General features: G+C 42.3%; 3 protein-coding genes across 3 annotated transcripts in view; 1 reads left to right on the forward strand and 2 right to left on the reverse strand.

The window, feature by feature from the left end:
- Window positions 1–16,217, reverse strand: part of T265_07355 (hypothetical protein) — a gene marked incomplete at both ends in the record, with an annotated part of 30,415 nt that extends 14,198 nt beyond the window's left edge. The window contains 2 exons of the mRNA XM_009172854.1: window positions 12,400–12,526; window positions 15,610–16,217. Of these exons, the coding sequence (XP_009171118.1) occupies window positions 12,400–12,526; window positions 15,610–16,217 (735 nt within the window). The remainder of the gene's footprint in view (window positions 1–12,399; window positions 12,527–15,609) is intronic.
- Window positions 3,670–27,564, forward strand: T265_07354 (hypothetical protein; the record flags this gene model as incomplete). Its single annotated transcript, XM_009172853.1, has 3 exons — window positions 3,670–3,925; window positions 27,432–27,507; window positions 27,538–27,564. 3 exons carry the CDS (start codon window positions 3,813–3,815, stop codon window positions 27,562–27,564), a joined length of 216 nt encoding a protein of 71 aa, XP_009171117.1.
- T265_07356 (hypothetical protein) overlaps window positions 16,934–27,949 on the reverse strand; it is a gene marked incomplete at both ends in the record, with an annotated part of 129,403 nt that continues 118,387 nt past the window's right edge. Inside the window, 2 exons of the mRNA XM_009172855.1 lie at window positions 16,934–17,143; window positions 17,955–18,128. Coding sequence (XP_009171119.1) covers window positions 16,934–17,143; window positions 17,955–18,128 — 384 coding nt within the window. The remainder of the gene's footprint in view (window positions 17,144–17,954; window positions 18,129–27,949) is intronic.

The following is a 27,949-nucleotide window of genomic DNA, read 5'->3' on the forward strand; positions in this document are numbered from 1 at the left end:
GCATCCGAATTCTCCCATCTGAACTGGCGCATGTGTTCGCACTTGAGCGATGTGATCAGTATGCCCGACACAGATGCCGGAACCAGATTTATTAGTAAACCATCAATTGGAAAGATTTGTAGCATTAACAGGGATGGCGCACTAGCTCAGCGCCTCAGTAAATTCATCTCATCATTCGTCTAAACGGTTCACAGATTCGTTGACAGCATTTTGAAGGAGAACAAAACAATTCAGTACCTACCTTTTCCCGAAAAGTAAATTTATTTTTATTACGTAGAATTACTGCTTTTGATGTGCCTGCAACGAAGAATCAGTCAAGTCAACGAGGCATTTCAGAGCCCCAAGGGGCCTTTCGTCGCTGAAGGGAGTATCATATTTTTCATAAATACGTAAAAATAATTTCGCATGGAACGTGCACTGCTAACATGGACGTTTTTAATCAACAGGCAGCGCTGCTCCTAAGAACCACCCCGGAGAAGTTAATGCATGCCAAAATACAGTAATTTCATAACCTAAGTAGACCAAAGTTTCAGAGTCACCGAAATTTTTTTGAAACAGTCAAAAGCCTGCATTAAAGCAGAATGGCGGAGAATGTTCGTCTTCCAGCTTCCATTTGCCATATTGGACCTTGTTTTTTTGGTTAAGAGACGTGAAGTACATCGCTTTTTATTTCCGTGGTGCATGCAACATTCCAGCAAAGAATATGGACGATTACTGTAAAGTGTACTGTCCTGCTCGGTGAAGTGGACAACCAAGAAACGGGAGATTCAGCTGGATTCACTTGAGTCTTCCGTCAAAACCCACTTTGTGTGCAAATGAGGGTATTTTCTGAAAAATGTACAGTACCTCTGATGGTTACCTCAATGAAGATTCGCAAGTCTGTTCACAGCTGCTTCCAGGTAGTGTAAGCGAAAATCAGTTTATCGTTAACTGTGCAAAACCTGTCTAATAAACCAGTTGAGCAGATATTGGAACAGTGAACTGATAAAGCGTTATTCTTCGTATGTTTTGAACCAGTTTCCACCCAACATCTGCGCTGCATTCTAATCTTCATCATGTGAGCACTATCAGTACACCTAACGTATGTGAACTAGGTTATCTCGCTCACAATTTTTCATGGTACCATATTCACACAGGAGTTACACAAGTAGGTTTGCGCAGTGAGTGATAACAACTTGACAATTTGATGACCGCAAAAAGAACTGGTACTCCTACTCTTGGGTGATTTAACGTGATCTTGGTCTTTAATTGTGGTAGTAAAAATAGACCTGAATCACGCCTATTATTTGCACTGGAAACTAAAGAGCTCGTCAGTGCTTGAGAGAAATTCTATTTGCCTTACGAAAATCTCCAGCCTTTTGGATGTCATAGATATTAGTTTTTACCAAAGTTGTGCGGTCAAGACACAACAACGTTCCTAGCAATTTCCGATTATCCTTCTGAATAGAGTGGAAATCGCCGACGTTTTGACCACTTGAGTGACTTGTTTGATCGCCCGATGTGACCCTGGAGCGCGAAATGACATGCTACTTCAAAGTATCCCAAAAACTCAGCTGTTGGCAACCCGACCTTTCAACCTTGTGTTTTCCAAGGACAATATTCTCTCTGTTTTCTCAATCGACACCATGTAAGTTGGAAGAGATGAAGTAAACAACCTTTTATCTTGGCACAACGTACTATTCATAAGCTTTCTGCAAACCTTCGATAACTCATTGCTGGCTTCGCACCTCTTGGAGCTCGTCGCGAAGAGACTAGATTTTACCGTGATATGACAGTTTGTGTGCTTCGAGGCTCACTGAGCTATACTGGGTGTTGTCTGTACAGTACTCAGAGTCTGATACCAGGCTGCTTAAGTGTTAGATGTCTGATTATCACAGTCTCCCGACCCTTTACGTGAGAGCTTGTAACACGGGTGGCAAAGTGTCCTATGAAAATGATAATGCACTGACATTTTGCACCAAATGCATTTGCCTAGCGATCAGACTTCTGAGCCGAAGACTGTGTGGGTGTGAGTGTCCTGGCAGTATCCCAGCCTACGTACAACTGACAATACCCTCATCCCACATCACCCGTCGAGTGGCGTCACAAACCGGGTCACCCTACTAGTTGCATACAACCAGGTAGGTGAGCGAGAACTTTCACTATACCACCGAAACTTGAATACTCTGTCCGCAAGTCCTAGCACTAGGATCGTCCGTTTTGTTCCTCATGCACGACGATCAGCTTCGGATTTTGTGCATCCGACTTTAATAACCAAGTTTGTTTTTAAAGCCGGTTTGTTTTAAAGCCGGTTTGATTAACTGGTTTTTATGTCCACGTAGTGAATCAAGCAGAACAATAAGCGCCTGTTGCTCGTAAGCTGCGGTGACTGTGTTGTCTGTCGAAAACAAGGATACAGAACGCAAGTGCTGCAGTTGAACTGAATGCCTATTGGGCTTTTCCAGGATTCGGCTACGCAACTCTGAAGGCCGGTGCATTTAGTATACTAGTTTGAGTATTGTTTCGAACTTGTCAACAGAAGCGATTCTGCGTGACTTGATGCCCTTTACTAGTCGCTTCTGCGTGATTCGTTTTTGAGAAAGTCTGTGAAAGAATCCCGAGAAATTCAGATCCGGTACCGCGCTGAAGCATCAGTGTCATCAGTGATGTTGTTGTCACTGATGACTGTGATCATGATGATGGTGACGATGATGATGAGGCACATTATGTAGGCGTGATTCTGGGTTTCCGTCAAAAGAAGATGCCAAAATACCAAACCTGAATCAGTTCCTTACAACTGGTTAATTTTGACATGTTTCATATTAAGAATGAAACGCCTTCAACGCGGTAAATTCCCATAACCTGAAAATCCCCAAGTGCTTGACTATGTTAATCACATCATATCCACACAACTCACCGACTGATATTTCGGGCAAACAACCGCATCAAGTGTGACCATGGAACACAAGCGTCACACCATTATCGATACTCGAAACAACTGAAATAAAAAGTCTTGGCCGTTTTGTGACACATCATTGCGAAGGGCCGCAGGTTGAACCAGTGCGCATCCGCAGGTTTAGTTTCAGGATTTTTGCTGAGGCACTTGAGGTCTATGCGTACCCAGCCTGTGTTAACCACAGCTATAGTAGGGCTTACATCACGTAGTAGTTGGCACAGTTATTACGTAATTACTCATTCCAGAACAATTTCGCCCTCACACACAAACACCTAGACTCATGTACACAGTCCCGGTCATCTTAAGCCGGTAACCTTGAACATAGAGGTCAGCACACCAGATAAAACATGCGAACTCAACTGCCACGAAGCTGTTTTGTTGACGAGGACCATTTGCCACTCAGGTCTTCTCGTGACTGACTTCAACGTTGCATGATGTTCCACGTAAGTATACTGATCGTTAGAAGTGTCAGAATTACTATCCCTTAGTTCGAGTATCACTATCTTTGGACAAAAGCATCGTACAACAATCCCATTGGTTATCAATCTCTCTGGCAACATCTGGAAAACGATGATTACGTAGATACAAACCTTCATTTTTAATGACCGTCTTCTTTCTCCATTTTCAGCTGGTCTCGAAAACGTCAGCCTGATTTCGATTTGCCGGCGGCATTCTATTACCCAAGCAAATATACAAGCATTCGACGTATGTTTTATCTGCTTCTCGGAAATCCTGTTGAATTGCTTCAAGTTACCAATCCGGGATTGAGAATCTCACATTGCCACTTGTCCGTGAAAAGCCTATTATCTCCTGGTGGTATTGCATTTCAAAATCCCGAGCACCACTCACAAAACCTGGCCTGTATATAAACAAAAAAATGTTTATGAGAGACGACGCTAATCAGAACAGTCTTCGATGTGGTTCTTCTAGCAAACTCTGTTGTCCGCAGTCACCGGAAAGGAAGACAAGTGACGACGGCAGCACTAGCGCGTAAGTAATAAACAGAGGGATGTCTTTGGTTGCTTGGTTGTTTCATCTAGGTTTTGCGTATTTTTTAAAATAAAGATTCGCATTTCACACGCCACTTACACAGCTGACAAGGCGCAATTTTTATTGCCAACTAGAAATTAAAAGTAGGCTGTGGATACTTAGTGGTTAAAGCTGGTGGTGAACTCACTATTACTTTCGAGTACTTGATAGCAGTAAACAAAGAGGCAGTTATATTGCATTTTGATGAAATCTTCTTCAGGAGGCTCTTTCCTATTCATGTTTCGAAAGCGGGACTGTGACCAACTTGGACCCAGAAACGCTATCATAAGTCATGACGAGTAATCTAACACTTGTGTCATAGGTTTAAAGATAAACATGCATTTATCCTGGTGACTTGTTGTGAATTATGAAAACCTTTCTGTTCATTACAAATGGACTAGTTCCAGTTGGATCACTTTCTCATGCATTCCACATTCAGAACCTACGGAAGTTTACAAACTCCATATTTGTTCAGCTTTGCGCATCAGCGTTTACTGTGATCTAAAACGCTGTAAAGACCTGTAGGTTTGTATATCTGGGCAAACAAGAAAGAATAGTTCCCTCCGGAGGATTAGCCATGTACTAGGGTTCTTCCGACAGAAGCCTGCGGTGCTACACAGTCCACAACAGCATGGGGTTTTCATCTAGTTTGAAACCTCCAAGTAGTGGAGAAGATTACTGTACTCGTGTGACCGCAAAGTCTCGTGTGAAAGATGGTGTGTTGAGGTGAGGTGATCAACCATCGAGTGTAAGCACCCAGTTTGCTGGAACAGTGGTACGCGAACGACGTGTACCATTTAGTTAATATCGGCTCGACTAGTTTCCGAATATTCTTACCTTCTTTTCATAACTTCATCTAACTCACAATGCGCATTACTTTGGCATCCATTTGACCAGTTGCCGAAAGAAGATGAAAGGTCCGAGTGACAGTGAGAACAAGTGAAACAAGTGTGAAACAAAAAATTGAAGAAATTTTTCTGAAAAATGATAGACTGCACCTCATTACCATTAAGAGTACCCGTCAATCGGACCAACTAACTACTGGTCCTGATTATTCAGGTTAACGGAAAACCATTCATAATTAATGGTCTCGAACTAAATTACTCTGCGATAAATTGTTAGTGATTTCTTTATCACTGGCTGCTGGGACACATAATTGCGCACGGTTGAGTAGGCCTTCATAATTAGTAAGTGCCTCCTGAAATCAACACCGAGCTTACCATATTTTGGGGTAATTCATCCGTTTGGGACGAACACCTGTGAGAGTTATTCATTTTCAAACAAACTATTTGGCTTCTGGGTTTACAGTGAAGAATACCGCATCGTCCCTTGCTAGGCTGCTACCGGTAATTCTGACGAAAAATAAACGTTTTTGCCCTTCCGGTGCCATATTTTAGCTGGCGACCAAGTACTGAACACCACATATGACTACTGTTTCGATTGTTTTGTACGGTGTCTGACAGCTAGATTTTCCAATGAACCAGATATCTGTCTACCTGTATTTGGTAGTCAAGAAACCGGATGCCGATAGCTCAGCTTTTTCGGAGTGAGACTGAAACAATGAACGTGACTAGTCTGCGGTGGCATTGATACATTGTTCCTTTGTGGCTAGGTGACAAAGTGTATCATCTAAGAACCAATAAAAACGCCGAATACACTGGTCGCCCGATGTCTAGAACTATGGTCACTAAACGCTCAGCAGATATTGACTTGTCTCGTAGCCTGTTTTAAATTATTTGGGGTTCTAATTGCCATCGTGTTTTGGTGACAAAAACGAATAAAAATAACGGCGAGGAAAAGAGTCATCGTATCTAATACCCTGCGTCTTTGAGACCTAACCAAACCTATATAATCAACTTACGGGTAAGTTCTAGACGCAAGGCTTACTTTTATCCTGTCCTCCTCTGAAGAAGACAGCGTGAATTTAAGCCAATAGCCAGATCAGCTTGACTAACTCAGCCGCTGGATGGAGTAAGCTACATCAGAAAATCACTCGTCTTTTCTACGGCACTAACCTCCACCTAAAACGAAGACAGTCTGAGTCGTCATTGGCCTTAAAATCATCAGCTGTATTTGAATTAAGTGAGTGAATTCGAGGTTCGAGACCTATAGTTCTCGTTGGAGCGAAGATAAAATCCTAGAACATTTCGTTTGTTAACCTTTGCATTTTGATGCCTGTATGTTCAATTTACATTCCCTCCCCCCAACAGCATCTTGAACACAGCTATTTTCATAGGGTTTCTGGCATCTTAATCGCTCTACAACACAACAGTCAGTATTAAGACTAGAAAATGTACAGTGTTAGACACAAAAGGCCTCAGGTTGGAAAAACATGCCTCTAAACTTCTATTTATCGTCTCCTATATCAAACAGAGCTGTTTGACACCAAAAAATATTTAAGAACCTCAAAGAGTAATCGAATATAGCGCGTCAATGTAAAGCAAGGACTCACTATCCCAGGACGTTTCTTATATTAAAACTGCCTGTTCGACTAATCCTGTGTTCGGTTTACACGAGGAACGCTAACGGAGTGGTGGCCAATCAGAGGGAACAGATATACTTCCTAACTGAGCAGCAACTTTGCTTTGTTATTTTGTTATTTCGACTATAGTGGCTAGGAACATTATACCGTGATCAATAAACTCATTCCTATCCCTCCAAAGGAGATTGGGAACAAAATGTAATCAGCTTGCCAACAGCGTCCCTTCGGAAGATCATGTATGGCCAACATTTAGGGTGGGTTTGCCATTGATCCCGTCGTGGCAAATGATTTTCCACACCACCGCGGCTGGTCTGGTTTCGAACCACAGTCAATGTCTAAACAGATGGTGGCATATGACCGCTCTATGCGAGTCATCTTGGGAGGCGAAAAATTTTCTTTTTCATGGACGCACAGCGTGGATGTCAATCATTCGGGTAACAATTGTTGATGGAGATTACGTTTTGCCAAGCCCTGCTCATCATGCAGTCTCCTCGTCCGATGACATTGGTAGTCAGCCATAGCAAATTTTCAGGTAACATCTAGGTTGTACTGGATCACGTTTGCCTTCATACATTGTCTGTTGTCAGAATGGGCCTAAGCAAAATAACCCGAAAAATGAGTTTGGAAACTTAAACACATAGTATGGTCGGATGACAAGCGACGCCTCCAGCAGATAATAATACTCCAGACTTTTCTATGAAATCCAACATTTCGCCTAAATTTTTAAAAGTTATGTGCACGACACTTCTAAAATCTGTACTACAGGTCGTTTCTTTGCCTCCACGTTTGGCTTCATAGATAAATGCGAGGTGTGTTGTCACCAGTACAGGAGATTTGGCGAAAACTGTAGCTTTCCGAGACCGGCTTAGGAGATGCAGCTACATAAATTTTGACAGAAATACATTTACGAGGAATTTGTCACAAATATTGTAGGTTGTGAACATCAAAAGATTTCGAGCCGCATGCACGTCACAGGATAGAATTCGAAGCGACACAGCTTCTGGTCGATTTCCTCATTGGAAACACATTGTTTTTACATGTGTTTCAGTGCACGCATAACCGAACGCAAAATGATTCATGTGAACTATATACCACCCAGACTGGTGGTGTGACTTCGGAAAATCGACGATCGATTGACTTGTTCGATCACATGGCTTTGCAGTAGACGTTGTCTGCTGGTCACCTACTTATACGTGCCTGCTCAGTGCTAAGGCCGTACGGAGTCGGCAGCCGATGAAAATAAATTTCGCGCGAGCTTGCAGTGCATATTAGCATATACTAATTATATGCTAATGGTAAGCCGTGCTGACACACTGGATGTAAAGGTCACATATTTCTTCAAATCAGCAGTCTATAAAGAAGTAACCACCTTTAACGGTAGTTTCGCACTGTTTTCTCCTCGTCTGAAACGCTTTCCGTCTCCAAGGAGGCCGCTACTGGTATCCTATTTTTATGGTGATATCAATGGCTATCTTTCTTCTAGTCAACTGGATGATGGGTCGTCCTATAGTTCCCTGAATACTTGTGACGGATCTATCGGTTGATCGATCGATCGATCAGCCAGTCAGTCAATCACGTCAGTCAGCCAACCAGTTGATCAGGCTGTTCATGCTATCACTGTGTTTTGATTGAAATTAGAGAAGATCGACAATATATAATCAGTCAATTAGAAACTTTGCTTGCGTTAAGTGTTCTCCCGGACATCTACGTCAGTTGTTTCTCATTTGTGCTCCAGTCCACCTTTGTCCTATCCGGCGGTGGTATTCATGTCAACGGCAGTAAAATTGACCAAGGGAAAAATATGGAATAAGGTCACCACATCCAACTACGTCCAGTGCATAAATCAGGACAACACGTATAGCTGCTGCATATTTCGAACTGCAACCTGGATTGTTCTAAAATCGGCATGGTTAGGTCAAGTATGACCCACATTATTGGTTAGAGAGGGGTATCCGCCTCATCTAGGACATCATCTCTCATTCTGAAGGATCTGTGTAACGACATCCTGACTAAAGTTTTCCGGTTATCTATCCACGTTAATGTGAAATCCTAATACTCTCTTTTCTGTCGTAGAACTTTCAGGTTCTTGAGGTGTTTACGTACGTGTGGAATAACCTAACTTAATAGCAGTCTGTTCAATACCAACCATGCATTCAGAATCCGTGTATGGTTTGTGAAGAACAGGTAGTCGTATTGCACCCTCAGAGGGGAAGATTTGCTCCTTTCCCTGTTCTATCAGAACGGACTAATCGTTGCGTTTTAACTGAAGTTCAGAAAACTCTTACCAGCAGTTTAGGCTACTGAAATGCTTTACACTGCACCATTCATCGGGAGTATAAATGAAACCAACGGACCGTGAAAAGCCTGATACTTTCGCCCATCGATCACCAGCAGCCATGTTGTCCTATGTGCGTGAATGAGCCACCACACCTGTCGGTTCATCACGTAGTGTATTTTGGCAGTGTCCGCTCTCTGGACGATCAGGTTGCTCACATGTGATTTACTTACTATACATCATGTTACCTCTTCAGACAGATAAACATTTAGTTGTGACAGTTTGCGCCAGTTGAGTGACTGGATAGCATACCACATCGTATCCGAACGGGACATGTGAACTGAATCAAAAAGTAATTTCTTCCAACTGACGGAGTTTCCCAAATAAATGTGACAAATAATATCAAAAACTTTGGTGCCAATAGAAAACAAGTGCGCATGAAAATCAATAGCCTAAACAGAACATACAGTAGCGGGACTTTGCTTGCCTGTGGACATGTGTTGTTCATAATTTACGACACTGATTTCCGACGGAACAGGTTAGGATGTGTTACAGAAAACTGATGAAACATTTGTTCATTAATGAGTACAAATGAGGAATGTTTTCAGCTTATGGATCTAGTGGGAAAGTGTACCGCGTCCAACCATTGAAAGGCGTGTAAAGTCAAATTACCCGCTCGTAAAATGATATGAAGCAACATCTTGTCGAATAATTTGTCGGATTGTCTAATTGGATAGCTTCTGATAGCTTCTGCTAAACGCTCCAAGATTTCAAATCACAATCTCCATGACACTCGAGAACCTATTGACCGTATTTTCTAGTAAATTTTTGGCTTTGTGCATATGCCAGTTATTCCTATCCTGAAATTTCCAGTACTAGTCAGATTCGTTTCGGTCATCTCATATCATCTGAATTGAAATCTAAATTGAAATAGTGTGTAGCAGTGGTGGGCATGGAGTCTTGTTCGCTGATTCACAGAATGGTCGAAACAACAGAACTCGAGAAAAAGGTCTTTTAGAGGTCTATGCTAGTAAGCATTACTGTTGTAGTAATTACGTTATAGTCCATATGTTGCTCCTAGCTCATGCTTTCTCGGGTTGTATGGTATATCTAATTGCATAAAATACTCCCATGCCACGAATATGTCTGTGCGACAATTTAGCACGTACATATGTTGCATTTCTTTGTTGAAAAATTATCAGTAGATGTCTCTAGCACTGGACCCGTAACGAATCTCCTGTTTGCAGAACGAGTTTATTGGCAGGCGCCACTGGCTGTTTGCAATGGAATTTACCCCTCATTCAAACGCTTGTATTATTTATGTGTATTTGCCTGACAAACCATACCAACTCATGTGGGTGCAAAGGCCGTTTTCTAAACACTACTGTACGTCCTTAGCAGACATACATTTTCGCCGAACCATATGGCTTTCCCACAAACGGGTGTCACCAAAGAGCAGGTATATCGAAGCGTCAGTTAAAATGGCTTGGAAATAAGTATCATCTCGTAGAACACCTGATCGACTTTTTACGAGCTTTTCATCTACGATGTGTTGTCCACCTTTTTACAGAACAAGCTTTGCGGGGAGCCAAGTGTTAATTACTGCATCAAACAAACTACAAAAAAAATTCACTTAGAGTTTTAGTCGGCTTTACCTTCCAGCACAGATTATTCCATTGAGGAACTCCAATTCTTCATAACTTGACATAACTGCTCCAGTTGAGCGCTGATGCCGGATGAGACGGACAACACAATGGGGCTATTATGACAAGTCTGTATGCAGATATAACCGTAGTTTCATCTGGTATAAACTGGAACCCGTGGTGGGTCTACAAAGTTCAGGTGCAGTGTCGTCTGCACTCTTACCTCATTTGCGATAGCCGCTGATAGATCATCTACCAGTTTTGCTATCTGGGAAATATTATGATCTCTTTGTAGATGTTCTGTGCTTGCCTGATAAGGTTCGGTCGTACCTGTGATTTCAGCATGCATTTTCCAAGCTGCAACTTTTACACGCATTTGTCACTATCATCCAATTGACTTCCAACGCCAAATAATATGAACGTCAGTCAATGCGTCTCTAGTATCTCTCTATATATTAGGATCACCCTTTCTATGTTTCTCCCAAGTGACAAGACGCGAACAGTTAGCGTGGTCAGTTGGGTTTCTCAGTCAACAGAAAGCTACATCCTTAAAACAGACGATTCTAATGGTGTAAAATCAAGGCAAATCAAGGCAGTTACACTGTATTCAAACTGAAGTGAATCACTTTTAAAGGGGTGGGTTGTTTTCACTTAGCTGTTCGGTACCCATGACCTTGAGATGAATTCTGGAACTTGGCGTGATACATGCGTAGGGACTAAACGATTTCGCTGCTATTCCACGACGGCGGTTATAAGGTTTCTGGATAATATACCCCTTAGCCACTTGCTCAACAAGCTCAGTGAGTCTTAATGTTGTTCACTATGGGAAAGAACGAAACTGCACCTTATGTCGAACTCGATGACAAGTCAAACAGTCTTGTTTTTAAACGAGATGCTGATAAACCTGAAAAAGCCCACTTCATTTCTGCTCCAGCTTCCTTTTGCATTCTTTCAGCACCCGTGTCTACTCTGATTTCAGACGATACATCAGCCTACACAGATTTGCTCGGACATGTTTATCAGTCAGAATACCAGTAATGTCAACTATTTGAAACGCAGTCCCCGCCATCATTGAGTTGCTCACTCACATCGGTTCCGTCGTATCTGCGATAGCTATAACTCAGAGGCCATCAAAAATTTCACTGTAGTGGGGAAGTTTGATGAATGTTTTTTTAAAAAAGCATGGGAAAACTTGATTCATCTTCTGGTTTTATTTTAGAGTTGTTTTTTTGTGAGACAGTCTGACCTGAAATGCTGTTTCGCAGTGACTGTACACCAGATGATATCTACAAGTTGCCGGTTAGATTTCCGCTCGCATACAGAAGTCGAAGCAGTGAAAAGAACAATATCAACCTGAGTTTTCATAAAGGGAACTACTCACAAGGTTGCTGAAAACTCTTCGACAGCCCACGACCGGTTTCGCCCTTCTTGGGGCTCAGCAGGTAGGCGCAGTCCCCGAGTTTCCGTCAACTTTATGATTTTACCTGAACCCAAATTGCACTGTTTTAGAGAAATACACTCATTTGCGAATCATTTTGGTTTTCACGAGAGACTCAACTGAATCACCTGAGTTGTTGAGGATAAGAGTAGCTCCAATTGAAATTTCTTGTCTACATCCATCATAAATTATCCCGTTCGGGCATATGAGCTAGCTACAGGCCACAACCATATCATCTCATTCTTCCAATATGTAGTGTCTCAACCAGTAAACCAAGCAGAGTCAAAAATCGTTAGAACGACTGAGGTTCCAGCAGTGCACGTCAGCCAAGCCATGAATCCCCAGAGTTCTTCTGGCACCAAATGGTATAGAAACCCACAGTCACAAAAAATTGAATGAAAAGGGAATTCATCCATTGTTATTACTATCAGTGACATTTACAGTGATTATTTTCGATACTGATCGTTATTACCGGCCACCTGTGATAGCCTTGGCCCGTTCGTCTTGTTAACTTCCAAACTACGTACAATTACTGTGTGTGTATACAAGAGGTGTAACTGAACCAAATTCCAGCCTGTCATAATCAATCAGAAATACCTTCACCTTCACGAATAGGCGTCGGGTTTGAAAAGAACAGCAACCCGGACTGATGAGGCCACTAGAAATGTTGATAAGTTGGACACTATTTATTTGAGGTTCTGAGGGATAGCCTTTAAACTTGTCTCTGAAAAAATATAGGTGAAACAAAAGTGATTGACATACAGCAAGGTAGATTCCACTGTTAAGCCAGGTCGCTGCAGTAGCAAATCATGGCTAAACCAAAGTAGCAGTCTTAAGCACTTTCCAACTGGACCTTTATGCGCTTTGCTCCGTTATTACTCACAGGATTTAAAGTAGCGCGAATCCCTTGGTCAAAATATACTTGCGTTTGCCCTGGGCGTTCCCCTAGACCGTATAGAGAAATGATAAAGCGTTTAACAGAATACGACTGAGGTTGGGACAAAGTCTCTTGAGTTGCACTGGAAAGGTCAGATATATCGCTCTACGAGGAGCGGAACATTTTTTCTACAATCCTCCGAATACAGCAGGTGAAGTGGCGGCGCGTATTTTCAAAATGTCGCTTCCGCGACTCCGTGTACGAATTTGAAGAAGCTATTTCTCTTGTAGTTTGAGCGAGATGTTAACCATTCTTTTAAATAGAGGCTGGAGGATAGTGATAAGTATCATCCGGAGTAATGCGGCCTTTTAGTGTGAATTAAAAGCCCCTTGGAAATTTTCATCCACTAACACCTGTAATCAGCAAGACTGAATTTGGGTTAATCACCTGGAGAAAGGATTTTGTGATTGGATCTATATTGGCGATTCCTCGCCACTCAGCAACACGTGATTAATCTCAGCTAGCTTTGGACAAATGATGCAGCCGTGAGACTACTTATCCACTGCAACCTTATGCTACCATTTTCGATTTCTGAAGAGGATAGCATGATTTTTATCAGGTGCCACTACATTAAAACAACTGACAAGCATGACGTACCAACTGCTGACGAACTGAATCATCCAGGTTTTGCGCCAATGAATCTTAAAAAGTGAGACTTTCAAGTCTGTTTGTTTATCTGGTCATTTGTCATCTGTTTGTGGCTCAGAAAAACTGATATCATAGGACGGTGTCCTGACTGGGAGAGAGTTAAGCCGAACGCTCAACAGGAAATGATTTGAAAATAATTTTAGGATTTTACAGAAACCTATATTAAAACAAGCTGTTGTGATATACCACTTGCCACTTTCGAACTAGCTTTCACTGTTTCAATAACGACTTCGATATGATTCTTACCACATCATAGTTGTTCTGGAAATCCATACCCAAAAACCGTTTTCCTCTCTGTCAAACTGGATTGATTCCATGGGTTCTTAACTAGCTAGCTAGCGTAATTTTCAATTCGTTCCACCACTTGTAAAAGTACAGGGTGTCATTATTCTACCTTTTCGTGTGCTTTTAAGTTTCCTCACCGACTACTTCTTTGAGGCTTCCGTATACTACCGTGTTAATAATTATTCGGTGTAGACTACGAACAAATCACAATTCATCTTATGTCTGACAAGAAACTATTCATCGTACACATTTCACGACGTTGAATTTACCCGAATTAGGTACACTTTACCAAGCGACATCTGCACTGGTTTTTAGATCACTATTTTCCTTCCTTGAAATCGACTGGTTGCGTGCAAATTTGGGAACTTTGTTGTCCATAGATGTGTTTTACCTAACTTTAAAAAAACCGTTCCACTTCATTGCGCTAGTTATCATTAATGAGACAGTAAGTAATAGTCTCCTTGCACAACTTTTCATGGACGGGTCACGCTGTTCCTCTGCAGTCAGCCTATTTTTCACCAACATGGTTTTATTCGTGATGTCAATCACGGAATCCTGATCAAAAATCGTGAATTGTTTCGTTAACGGTCAAATTCTTCATTTGTTTTAAGTTTTGGTAACGCAAGCTTTTAGCTCATCTCAGCAGAAATATGAACAAAGGATATCCGATTTCATTTTGAAATTTGATTATCAAGTTATTGCCTTTAAATCTTGTTCCATCAAGCTGTCACGCTAACTACGCCTGTTGCTTGTCTACACTCAATCTTGCTAGGGTTACCGCGCATTTTGCAATCGGAGCTGTTGATATTAGTAGGAAGGGGGTGGGAGGATTTGAACCAGCGTGGTACAAGAAGGCAATCTAGTGGGCAATCGTGTTAGGCTATGAATTGTTCCAGTTTCGATGGGAGTAATCTGCTCGAAGAGTGACGAACATTGAACTGATGACGTGAAACCAAGCGGCACAGTCTGGAATTTTTTTAGAAACCCTCGCGTAACATTGAAGCTGTTGAGAAAAATTGGCACCCGTTAGAGTTTCCACTCCGTTAAATAATTCTCAGCTCAAAGATATTGTGCAGTGGGAGGTCGAAAGAGTACACCGTTTGCTCACACGAATCACTATTTTGAATTTCGGAAAACATTTATCATTCGACTCCTGTTAACCTTGATGCATCAAAATCAGAGAGGATATGGCAAAATTTGTCAGATTCGCAGACGTCACCGTCTTCGGAATCCTGTTGATTTTCATGGCCTCACTGCTCAACACCCAGAATTTTTACTTAACTGGTGGTGGGCTTGTTCGCTGAGCTGGGATATTGGATTGCAAACGTCTCATCACCAATCGCGGTAACGTCGTCAGTGCGTTATTGGGGAGGGTAGTGATGCGTAGCGGTGGGTTGGTGGTTGTGCGTTGATTAGTGTCACGCGTGAGCTAATATACGTGCCGCTAGCTGGGGACGACATGGATCATGATTAGTTGTTCGGTCGGGCGGTTCCATTGGTTGCTCTCTCATCCTCTGCCCTCATTCGCCGATGCCCATGTGACCTTTGAGCTTGGTATCCCCTGCCGTCGCAAGCTGGTCGATGCTGGAGTGACCTTCGTCCTTCCGAGTTCCAGTTTGTGAGCTTTATTGATTTGATTCCATGGAGTTTCATATCTCTTTGTTTGTGAATCCAGTATTCGGTCCTCCTTGGGTGTTCCGGTTGAGATGTTGGTCTTTTGCACGAATAGGTGCGCAAATTGGATCAGATCCAGTTAACCGGTTGATCGAATCTGCCGTGGAGTACCATGCTTCCAGATGATGATGTCATAACGATTGATATTGAAACGTTCGCAATCAAATAGCCCAGTTCCGCGAACAAGCCAACGACCATCTACGCTACCTGAGCTGCCAACATTTTCCTCTATAGAAAATCTATTTAACTTTTTAACTACTGACCTGACGTTATCAGCAACGTATGCCAGCGGACCAATGAGAATTTGCCATGTTGTTTCCGTCAGTGGACAAACCGGATTACGGAATTTCGGCCAAATACGGTTGTGGTTGTCCTCCCTTGTAAAAATCCAGACCGGTGGAACTGAACAGAGGCGAACCGGGTGAATGATCGACGGAAGTTGCCACAGCGTGATTTTTCCCAACAGGAGAATCGGCAATTCCTCTGGGTGATTTGCACCAAAATGATAACTGACGGAAACACGAATGTTGTACCAGTTGTAATAGTGGAAGCTAACAATGACGTGGAACCGGATTAATTTCGGCCAAATACGGTTGTGGTTGTCCTCCCTTGTAAAAATCCAGACCGGTGGAACTGAACAGAGGCGAACCGGGTGAATGATCGACGGAAGTTGCCACAGCGTGATTTTTCCCAACAGGAGAATCGGCAATTCCTCTGGGTGATTTGCACCAAAATGATAACTGACGGAAACACGAATGTTGTACCAGTTGTAATAGTGGAAGCTAACAATGACGTGGAAGTCACCGGTAACAATGCCCCCATTAGTGCTGAATCTAACGCGGAAGGCTTTTTCAACCTTCCTCGTTTTCATACTTTCTCAGCGGAATCGACAACAGAACGAGAACAGCACTCTTCCGGAAATTGGATTCGTTACACTCGGACTCCTTCCACAACGGCTCGCACTTCGTCAGTTGTACCGGATAATATTCCTCCACCTAAAAGTCCATCTTTGGGTTCGCTTGTAGAATTTTTTGGAGAGAAAACCACAAGGAGCTCTTCGTTGCCATACTTACCGACGGAGAATAGGTTTAATTCCTGTGCCTTTCAGGATGCACACTTGAATATCGTTTCTGTAAATAGAGCAAACGAATCCACTGGTTCTGTTCAAACCTATTTCTCAAGCGAACCTTGCTTATCATATTCTGACCTTCCGAATCACGATATCAAGAAAGTCAAAGAGAAACATTCAACTCCTGTTCTGTACATAACTGACTATTCCAACTTGCAAAGTTCACCAAATGTTTCATCCGATTCAACGTCCAAAATAGTGATGCAAACCTGTATACGGGAACATAACAGAATGGAAGACGTCCACTTACGAAAACCTGGATTGTTTAATTCAAGATTCTCGCTAACCGAGCTTTTCCGGAGGTTTTCAGTTATCCGGCAAGATGAATTCAATGCTTGTAATGGCTCAGGAACATCTGGGAATTTACCTATTCCATATTCAGATATTCGCCATGACCCACTATATCCCCTGACATGTTGCCGGCCTGATGTATTCCCACTGACAGGGAGTGGCACCAATCATTCCGAAGAATCGTCCATAGGTTTAAGTTCTGAATCTTCAAATTCTGCCCCGTATTCCCGTTGGCTTACGGCATCTTTCTCAGAACCTTCTGCTGTTAGTCCTCCAACAAGTCCCACAGAATCCAGTTCTGCCACTCCAAAAACTGAGAAGAGGAAACGTCGTATAAGCCTCCCGGTTTTTCGGAACTTTATTGATAGATGTGAAAACTGGGTGAGAACCCAAATGAAAATGCACGACACAATACATTCAACCCTTTCAGAATCAGTTTGTAGTCAGGAAATTGGCTCGATCTCCGCCGATAGTCATCTTAAACCTTCATCACTGTGCTCCTCTATAACAATCGAAAATTACCCATCACATAGTGTAACATCATCACAAACAAGTGAAAAACCTAATGAACAAAGAAGATTCAATTCGCAAACAGCCCATCCTTCTACTTCAGTTTACCGAAGAAAGACGCTCAGTTTGCAAGAAACAGCGAAGAATAAGACGCAACCGAACAAACAGCAATCGACCGGTTTTCTCACTGTCCCGTCAATGTTCTCACATAACGCTCTTGCAGGTAACGCGCTAGACTCCTGTCCAAAATGCCGCGCCGTATCTGTTGATTTAGGGGCAGCAGCGAGAGATGAAAATGGTTTCAGTGCAACACCAATTAAAGGTCAAACGACAGGGAGCGTTCAAAGTCTGAACTCCCTCCAAATACCTAATTGGCATCGTCGGTCGACCATTCAGGGACTACGGTAAGTGCCAAAACCAATGTAGCATTTTTGTCCGAATGTGACCTTTTCCAGGGAACAGACTAAAGCTCTATCTTCCGCGAGGTTGTTATCTCTGAGATGACTTTAACATAGAAATAGGTTCCAAAAACACAAAATATTGTCTGTGGTGATTGCTTGGTACTCTCTAGAGAACTGTCAGGTTGCGCTTTTCACCGTAGAACGAAGCACTTTGGTTTATATAGGTTCACCATGATATCCAGAACAGCCTGTTGTGCCGAACTGCCTCGAGTTTTACCAGCCTCTGAACTTGTTCGAGCTGTAGAATGCCATTAGTAGGATCTTGTGTACTGAGCACAATAATTTTCATCTCGCCGGTGGAGCATTCACAACTGTCTACAGCGTCGTACGATTGGTCAATCATCTTCAGAATGTTTCTTTGTCGCCGGCACACTTTTTTCCGATGAGTTACCTGAAAGATGTCTAGAGAGAGAGTAAGCGTTCCACCACAAGGATTATCATCCATGTACAGGGGGGTCCACTGCCTCATGCTTATTTCTCCAGTTCACATCGGGCCTCTCTAACAAACACAGCGGCGCACTCATCAAATAAGATTCAGGTGGATCGTTTTGTTTAATCCATTGAATCTTCGATGCTTTCCCTCTCGTGATGGCTTTTTCCAAACTGTAGTTCAGTTCAGCTATGGAACCTTTTCGGTGCCTAACTTCCATGCCACCCGAAGAAAGCACGAGGGCTGGGATACTACCAAGTTGCCCAAGCCCAGACAGGAGAAGTCGGGAAGCAGAGATCGGGCTTGAAAAATGGGCTTTCCTGAGTGTAAACTCACGCTCAAACCGCTGAGCCATCTCGTCTCAAATAGAGTCCAAATAGAGTCTCGGTCTAGTGTTCTCATTCTTGAAAAAATCTTCCACAGTTGGATTTACTTGATTTTCATTTTGAACAAACCACCTAGTTTAACGTCCCTTAAGTAAGCTTCAAAGTGGGCTTAGCCTCCGTTGCTTATTTTTTTGTTTGCTAGTCCAGTGTTACTACGGTACATAAACTTGTCTCCCAAGAAGGTGCCTGCATGTCAAACACTATCACATCTATTCGTCCAGGATTTTTGAATTATGGCTTTTGAACTGTTTAAACAATGGGGCCAACATGTTTTCGTCCTGCACACTGCGACTTGTTTTGGCGGCATGGTCCTCAGAGCATTTAAAGCCAAGTCATACAAAACCATAAACTTCGGCGAAGCAGCTGATATTAAACGTGTTATCGATTTCACGCGTTTCGTTGCATTTGCTTCCTTGAGTAAGGTTATTACCCAGCAATTTCTGGACGGGGTAGACCATTTCAAGGTATAATTTAACCCCTCGATGTTACTCAGACTTTGTGTAGGATTTTCCGCGTAACCTAACTTCAGACTCCACGAATAGACGGCTTCTTGATAACATGGAAGTTTGAAATCTATTCCGTCCAGAATGCGGTCGTTTAGTTCTTATTGCAGCATGGAATTAATACGATGCGCAGTTATCCCAGTACGGTTTCGTTCATGCAACCTTACTGAAACCCAGATCACACACGTACGTGAACTAACAGTGATGACATGATGCAGCCGGATTTTGCGGATTTCTTATCACGCAATGAGCGTCTGCTGCTCTTCGTTTGAGCCGCCAGCTCTTCAGTTATTCAGCTAGCCGTAAATATAGAGCAAGTTCACGATTTTTAATAGATATTTTATCCTGCCAATAAAGCCGACCTATGTCGAAACACGGAGGAGCACTGTACAGCTATTTCGAACTATCGGCCTTCCGGTGAGTGGTTGAAAACTAACCAGCTGGACTCTAGTGGCTAATCAGTACTGTGATTATATCTCACTTAGGACTTCTTTCCGTTTCCCACATCCCATGCTGTTTTTTCGTGAGTGCTGTCGCTGCCTGAAATTCCATCCGTTCGCACTTTATCCTTCATTTCGCACCAACATTACTTGGATGTAGCCAAATACAGGTCCTAGTCCAAAACCTAGGTCGTATTGTTGCAAAGTTAAACGGACCAGTTGAGTGTCATTCGATGGAAATCCATCACGCACAAGATTTCGCAATCAATCAAGAAAACGTGCAGTCTCAAATATTTGTTCGATGCTTAGCGCCGACCAGAACATCTTCACTCACAATGCGTGGATCAGCTTCCTTCCTGAAAAGTTATCATGTCTCTTGCTTGCCCCCAAGCGTGAAAGGCACCAGTTTCGCGATGGTCATATATTTTACATAGTCTGTCTGTGTCTCACCAGTGACATTAAATCTAACCTTGAAAGAGATTGTTACAAGTCCAAGCTGAGGACCATGCTACTGCCCGTTTGTTGTGTGTGTTGAATAACGTTTTCGCTGGAAAGATGCAGTCAGTTAGTTCAATTCGACTTTTTACCATCGTTTTCCCATCAGTATTAGTTCAGTGACCCTTTTGCAACAATACCACAAAGAAGGACTGACTATGTAGCGATCAGAAATCTGACTGTTCACGTTTCGTCTCTGAAAAATGGACTGGATAATTTCACTGCCCATTTTATTTGCAAAAGTCTTATATGTGAAAAACTATGTAGCTGACAGCCATGATTAAAGTTGCTTCTTCTACTCATCCCGTGAAGTAGAAAGAGCACTAATAACCAAGAAGGTATGAAACCCCACAACGGTAAATAATTCAAACTGTATGGTACCGATTTGTTGCTTTGTATTCTAAACATCTTTCTCGTAATTTTAGTAGGTTGTACTTATAAATAATGCCTTAGTCCCGAGACGACGCAACAGCGTCGTCCATTGTTACCCTAGACTAATCACAAGAAGAAAATGCTATTCAGCTCAACTGTCTGAGTTAACATCTCACAATTCTTAATCAGAGATTGTAATCTCTGTGCCCCAAAACAGACTATTGTTTATTCTACCCACGGACAACCGGTACATTGTAGTAGCTGTTCCTTAAGTCCAGGATTTTACAAAGCTATTTGATTTAGCTTATTTCTTGTACACTTATGTTCAATTGGCACGGTGAGCGGAAAATAGTTTCAGAATTTCAGCTTCTCATTTGCTGTCGTCAGCAGCGGACACAATGTAGACAGCGTTTGTTAGTCAGATGTATCTCGACAAACAACAAGTAAGCATATCGCTTTATAAGACCGATAGTTTCAATACCACATCTAGATATGATGTGGACTGATGAATACCACGTCATCCGCGGATGAGGTTAACCTTTTATGGTTGATCGGTAAGTTACATTGCGTACTAGTAGGATCCTAGAGATTTAACCGTATGTGCCTCAGGGATGAACTCTCTTGAGTGTCTATCTGGCAATTGATGAGACTAGATTCCACTTAGCCGATAGCACTGTGTGGATATCTGGCCAGGGTATAACGAAAGTGCCTAATGATGGTCATATCGAGGGAACTAGTTCCATTCTGTTAATGTAGTTGTCTGTACACCTACAGGTGAACTGACATACTACATTTGAGGTAGATAGATTGGATAAAACTCGGACAGATGTGGTTATGATGATCCCTCAGTGTTACTGCCATAGAGAGCTGATTCGGGGTAGAATAGAACCTATGACAGGCACCCCACTTGATTTCAGTTTTGCTACTAGCTGATACACATTTTAACGTAGCAGCTGCTTGTGATTTCGTTGATACTTTGGGTGATAGAATTACCGACCTTGAAAACCCAATACCCATCCTAAAACGACATTTTCGGTTTTTCTTTTATTTGAAATGAAGAAACTTCTGTTTAACTGTGGTGGGTCCGAGCTATGTGGAGCTGAAATGGCCTCTGTCTCACTCGACACACTTTCCCAGAAAAGTGTATAGTTTTTTTAACTAACTGGGGAATAGGAAGCTGCTTGCTATTCGAATGATTCATCGTCGCAATGTTTATTGGGTTTTCTGTACAGAGCATGAGGAGTATAAATCCAGATGCACGGGGATCAAACACGTTGGAAGATGCTCCCAACTAAGATATTTGGTGTGGTAGGCGCCCATATGATGGCAGACTTAAACATAAAAGGGAATATTCAGCACACTCCATCCGAAGAGCGAACCGTAGGTCATGCCCAACAGTGACATTCTTTCGCACATCGAGGGCATGTGAAAGGTTGGGTTGTGTATATGAATATATGTTTGTTGTAACATGCAACATGACATGTCTTTATACTTCCGCCGCTAGAATTCGGGTGAATCAAGTCCCTAAATGTGGGACGGAACGTAATAACGACAAATAGCTGTTTTGGAGGATGCGCACCAGGCGACCAAGATTGGTTGGTCTCCTTTAACATAAATGACGGAATATTTAGAGGAATCCAACTGTGATGAAGACAACCCACAAGCGACGAAATGCTGCCCACGGTGTCTCTGAGTAGCTTGAATAAATTGGTAGTTTACTGTACATTAAGGTCACTGGTAGAACCACGTATATCGTTGGTGAACAGCCACGTTTGCATGTGTGGACGTTGACCACAAACCGTTAAGATATTCTGACCTTGCTTACGAAATGATTCAGTTTAAATTTTTATATCACTGAAAGTGTCCAATTTTAGTGAGATTTGATAAAATTCAGGAGTCAGCTTTACTACTCTTCGTTTCTGACGTTGACTAACCAAAAAACGAGAGCGTTGGTTGAGTGAGCGTGGTTTGGATAGCTGACTAAGAACTGGTTGGTTAACTCTATTAAAAAGAGTTTCAGATTTCTTTTTCTCGTGGCTCGAGCATTTCAAGGAATAACGCGGATACCCAATAACTAAATCGATCAGATATTCCAGATCATCAGGCTGCAACTAGATATTCCATCTTTGCTTTATTATACTTCACTGAACCATCTCTGAAAGGCTTGAAATTTTCTCCATTCTACCTTTGGTTTTACTTCGGCTTTTAAGAAGAACTCTGAGAAAATGTTCCAAAAGCGGCGAGAAATTTGTTTCGTGGTATTAACAGGATTATGGCGCCAACACAGAATTCGATGTTTTTCATGCACTCAGGTGGCCTTACGACTAACAAAACCATGGCTAATCACATTTCTTGTGCAAAATAATGTCAGAAATTCAGTGCACCTTGACATTTATCACTTAACTGTCGGTAATCTGATTCACTCAGGACTATTCCAGTCTGTGTGCAGGCGTAGCATACTGTCTTTCGTGATTAAAAACGGCCAGGTTTCTGTACGAAGTAAACCAGTTGAAGATTAATCGTTCTCAATGTTGACACATTTATGTCTTATCATGAATTAGCTAACGGGAAGCACCAAAAAGTTCTCTGTTCGCAGGTGTTTATTGCTGTTTATATCCTTAATGAAGTCGTCTAACCTACAATATCTGCTGCTATTTTCGGTTCAGGAACATGGACTTTTGTGAGAGATGATTATAAATGCGCTGCCTGCTTTGTTACTGATTGGCTGCGTACTAACATAGAGATAAAGCGCAGAAAAAAAAACCGGCAGCCCAACCAGCGAAATACATTCATTCAACCGAGAGCTTATTTGTTGAAGAATAAATGTGTGATTAACAGCGAGTTCCGACGGGTCTTCCTCTAAGACCAGACGAGTGTATTCTGCGAATTGCGTGCATTTTAAACTTAGGTGGATCCTAAGGTCGATGGAAACTGAAAGCTGCGCCTACTTGACAGGTCCCCACAAGGGCGAAACCAATCGTCATCCGTACTAGTGTATTCCTTCTGGGCAGCATCTCCCTCTGAGTAAGTGACTGTGTCGATACCAGGATCATAGGCAGCTAGTGTGCGACGCTTGGTTGTCGGTCTGTTCATTAGGCTTGGCAGCTGAATTACATACATCTCATCCTCAGACGAGGGGACCTCTTTGCAGTAAACTCCTTTCCCTTCGAGCCAACCGGATGCAAGTACCCGGTGCCACAACGCGCCTCAGATTCTCAAATGACCAAATAGGTGACGGAAAAGCCACCTGAGAACTAAGTTATCACTTAAGAGTTAGGCGATATCGTCTATGAGCTAAATAAACGCCGGCGGGATGAGAGGAACATACAAACCCAAACTCACGAGTCCGGATTCCGATCACATCGAATAGACTAACACCCATTATTGAGTTCACTAGTAAGATTTAACCCACCGTAACCTTAGGGTAACTATGCGCTACCTGTTTCATTTCAGGGTCTCACTGTAATGTGACCAGAGGTGATCTAAATAGTTGTACATAATACCAGCAAGGCGGTGAATCCTGATGACCTCCTGATGCTCCCAAGTTGCCCGTTACACAGTGTTGGAGAGCTTTATTCAAAAGGTATTAATGCAGCTCCCCGGCTAGGCTATCTCCCTGTCGTGCATGTAGCTAATAACAGGTGTGTTTTTTGCGGCCTAGCAAGAAAATTTCAGCAGCAACCGCGTGGTACATCTCCCAGGTACACTTTGCTTGGGTATTAATGTAAGAAACCGGAATAATGGTTCACTATCAATATCAATATGAGTACTAAGGGTAGAATGATTCTTGCTGCTTGTAACTGGATGGGTAAATAAACCATAAAACGAGACAGCTTTTCAGCACTCCAACTAAAACAGTGCTAATGATCCGAAAGCTTCATTGCTTCTTTCTGTTTGCCATACATTTGTACGTCAAAGCTGCTCGCCATTTCCCAATAGATGTTCGGCATAATGACCAAGTTGATGCGACAGCAGTAATGACGCATTCCATAATAATCCGATGATGACTTGATGTTGAGTGAGAATTTTCTGGGGAGCTTCAGAGGCGTCACAGACTGAAACTTCTTCAGGATATAAAACATGACTGAACGCCGGGCCACCATGATATTCTTATTAGGGGTCTCATAAAACATATTCTCTGATGAAGAAGGCACAAAATCATTTTCTTTCATCCGTGCGGTAAACCGGACATATCGTAACGACTTAATCCATATATGCGTCTCAGTTTAAATTACCGACAGAGCCGAATATGACCAAAAAGTTCTCGCTGTAATGATGTATCCCACCACATTGGATGCCTAACGAGGCATGTGACGTTTCCAGTAGAGTGATTTCCCTTATGGAAGTAAATAAATTCCAAGGAGAACCAGAAAAAGAAACAAGCGAACTGCTGGCAAGAAACATATCCACCGACTGTTTAACAAACTTTTATGAAACAACAACCTACTCTGCTCTGCAGTTTCAGTCAAGGATATGTGTACTTCAAAATAACCTCTGCTGCCAAAGTTTTTCTCTGAATTAGTTGCCTACTTTTGAAAGGCTTTCGATTCTCTTCCATCGTACTGAAGTGATCTGCAGATCAGAGGTACTGCGCACAATAATTGACTTAACCGTGTTAAAAGTAGCCAGGACCCATATCTCGTCAAACACACGGAGCTAAAACCCCACAACAACAAAAATGCAAACCGTCTGACTATGCATTGAGCTGTTCAGTTTAAACAGTTTACTTTTAAGATAAATACGATGTCAGTACCGTGAGTTGGTCAGAATGACAATTCTGGAAGTGAAATTCAATATCTTTAAGCTTCCGGTCTTGTTACTTGTTCTTCAGATAACATTGGATTTTCCGTAACTCCACACATCATGATCGCTAAGATGTGTTCGACCAGCTCTGGGAAAGTTTCCCGGGATTGACTGGTCAAAAGTGACAACAACGTAACCACCATCCATGGATTGACCTGATAAAATCACCTACTAGGGTTAATTGGAATCAGCCCGCTCTAGTTTCGACATAGCGGCAGATGTAAACACTGCTCTTTGAAATGCGATACAGTGGGAGAAGGTTGCCTTTAAACTGGTTTGTCCATGAGTACAAAACTTTCGCTTGTAAACCAGGAGTGGAAAAATTACTACTGCCTCGATGTCGTTCATAGGCGACAATCATTTCCGTTCTCTTTTATCCACAGCGACGGGCTAATCATTTCAAAACTGCGCTATTTTGTGCGCGAAGAGACCATATCCTGGTCTGATAACATTTTCTCATTTTACTGGTCTGAAATTCCTCCATTTCTGTCCCCATTTCTGATCACGTGAGGTGACTCGGAAAACGAGGATTGAAATTAGACATTTTACTGAGACCACCAGTTCCTTTGAGAGGGCAGCAACACTGACAAGAAAATAAGCTAACACTCGCAATAGCCATACCATCTGCCTGAATCACATAACCAGTTGCCTTCTGCGACAAAAACTGACTCAACTATTTTCGCCGAATACGAAATGAGCACTCTGCTGTCCCACTAGACTACGTGCAGAAAAATTGTTAAAAACCATTATCTGAACGGATATTTCCGTGTGCTTTATCAGTCTGCGGAACAACATCGGTGGCGTCACCCCTATTCACCCTCATCATCCGTAGTTTATTTGAACCACCTTCCCCTCTGTTATGTCTGTAGGTTCATCTTACTGTTTTACCTATGATCACAGCAACGTGGATTCGATTTGGCCTAGAAGTCGAAAGATTCGCTGGCAGGCTCAGCAACTGGCTAGCACATTTGGTTGAACAGCAGTTTAAACCTGCAAAGTGCTCCGAAATGTGTAGGGCAAACAGCCCATTATTAATAGACTGATCATCAAGAGGAAGTTCGAATTCAAGCCCTATGGACTATTTAAACCAGCGCACCTGTCGTAAAAAATCAAGGGAATTAAACATCGTGAAAGAGCGCGGAACCATCTAAACGACGCCGAAGTAAATAGGGGCGAACTGCTTCAAAAGTAGGCTGTTGTGCTAGCAGAATACGGTATGAACACGTGCACCATGATTTTGCAGTTTACTTTACGAAGTTTTATTCCAGTTAACCCACCGGTCTGACTTACTTTTCATTCTTTACTAATTGTCCGGTACTTTTCATCTGCAGAAAGTTTTAGCACCTTCAGCCTCTTTTATGGCAACATTCCTCATAGTATAAATAAGTCCTATGAAACTAGCGCTAGAACGAACAATGTGTTTTTTAACCCAAATCAGTGCCATATAGAAAGGTCTCTACCATATACCAAATGCTTATGACAAGCTTTTCAGTACGAACAGCTTTTCGCATTAATTCGTCAAGAATTTCTATTCTGAACATTCATACAGCACCACATACTACTCAATATGCTTGCTTATTCAGCCTTATCACGAAAATCTGAGCTTAAGCATACTACTTAATATGACCAACCAGTGCGACTAAATTAGCTCAGTTCATTTTGGATCCACGCATGCTCTTTACATCAACTTCAGCGTCGCCAATCAACAGATTCCCTTTCCCAGTCAAAAAGCTTCATTGTTATGAAGCGTTTATTCAAGTAGAAAGTGCTCTGGAATAATTGCGGGTAGATGCTGAGTAGGAGTGCGCTTATTTAGTACTGTGTACGTTGTTGCGGAAATGTCTGAAGATTAATACAAAGCACATTAGCGAATATACACTCATCCGCAAACTAATTTGGTTCTTTCGAGAGACTCACCTGGAACCCAGCTGAATCTCTCGTTTATGATGTTCTCAGGCACCTCATGTTTCAGTCGCTACGATATTTGAAATATCGCGAGACATGTATTTGTGTAATGTACTACTCATAAGGTTGCTGAAAATCCATCGATTTTTACATGCCAGGCATAGTGAAGGAAATAGTCGGGAAATGGTTGAAAACCATCAGTAGCCTTCTCTTCATCGTTATGCTATTTTCATGATGAAAAGCGTTAGAAAATACATCTTTTATACCAGGATTGTCCTGATACGTCTGCACTGCTCTTCAAGACTGTTCCAGAAACTCGATCAAACTAGTCAATTTCTCTTTTATTTTTGCTCTATCAAGCTCGCGATCAATCTCAGACGTCGACTCCCAAAATTCCTCCTTCATGGCCAGCTCCTCCAGTATGCCTGACTGGACGGTGAGTTTCCTGCAGATTTTATTATTTCAGGTTTTCCCCTGCATTCATCCAGTTTGATGTCAACAGCACATAATCTTGTATTGATTGAGACTGTTTTACGAAGAAGAGCAATCGCACATCCTCAGAAGTTTGAGGGTGTGTGGCACGTTTCTGAAAATCACTCATGGTGTGAATGACTACTCCGGATTTTTACGCAGGCAGTCGTAAAGTTACTCCTTCCAGCCGGATGGCTCTACATGAAACAAACAAGCCTCTCATGGGTGTTTGGTTGAAGACCGGTTTAACGCGTGAGCAAAATGTAACCGTGGAACTAATGCAGCAAAAGTGTGACTAATGTGGGATACTGCAGAAATTGCAGTCGAATTTTGTCCAAATCTTCTGCCACTGACGTAAATCATCGGTTTCAGCGCCATTTCGATTCAAGATACCACACATCTTACGG

The sequence above is a fragment of the Opisthorchis viverrini genome (genome assembly GCF_000715545.1).
Source record: "Opisthorchis viverrini unplaced genomic scaffold opera_v5_169, whole genome shotgun sequence".
In the NCBI taxonomy this organism is placed as follows: domain Eukaryota; kingdom Metazoa; phylum Platyhelminthes; class Trematoda; order Opisthorchiida; family Opisthorchiidae; genus Opisthorchis; species Opisthorchis viverrini.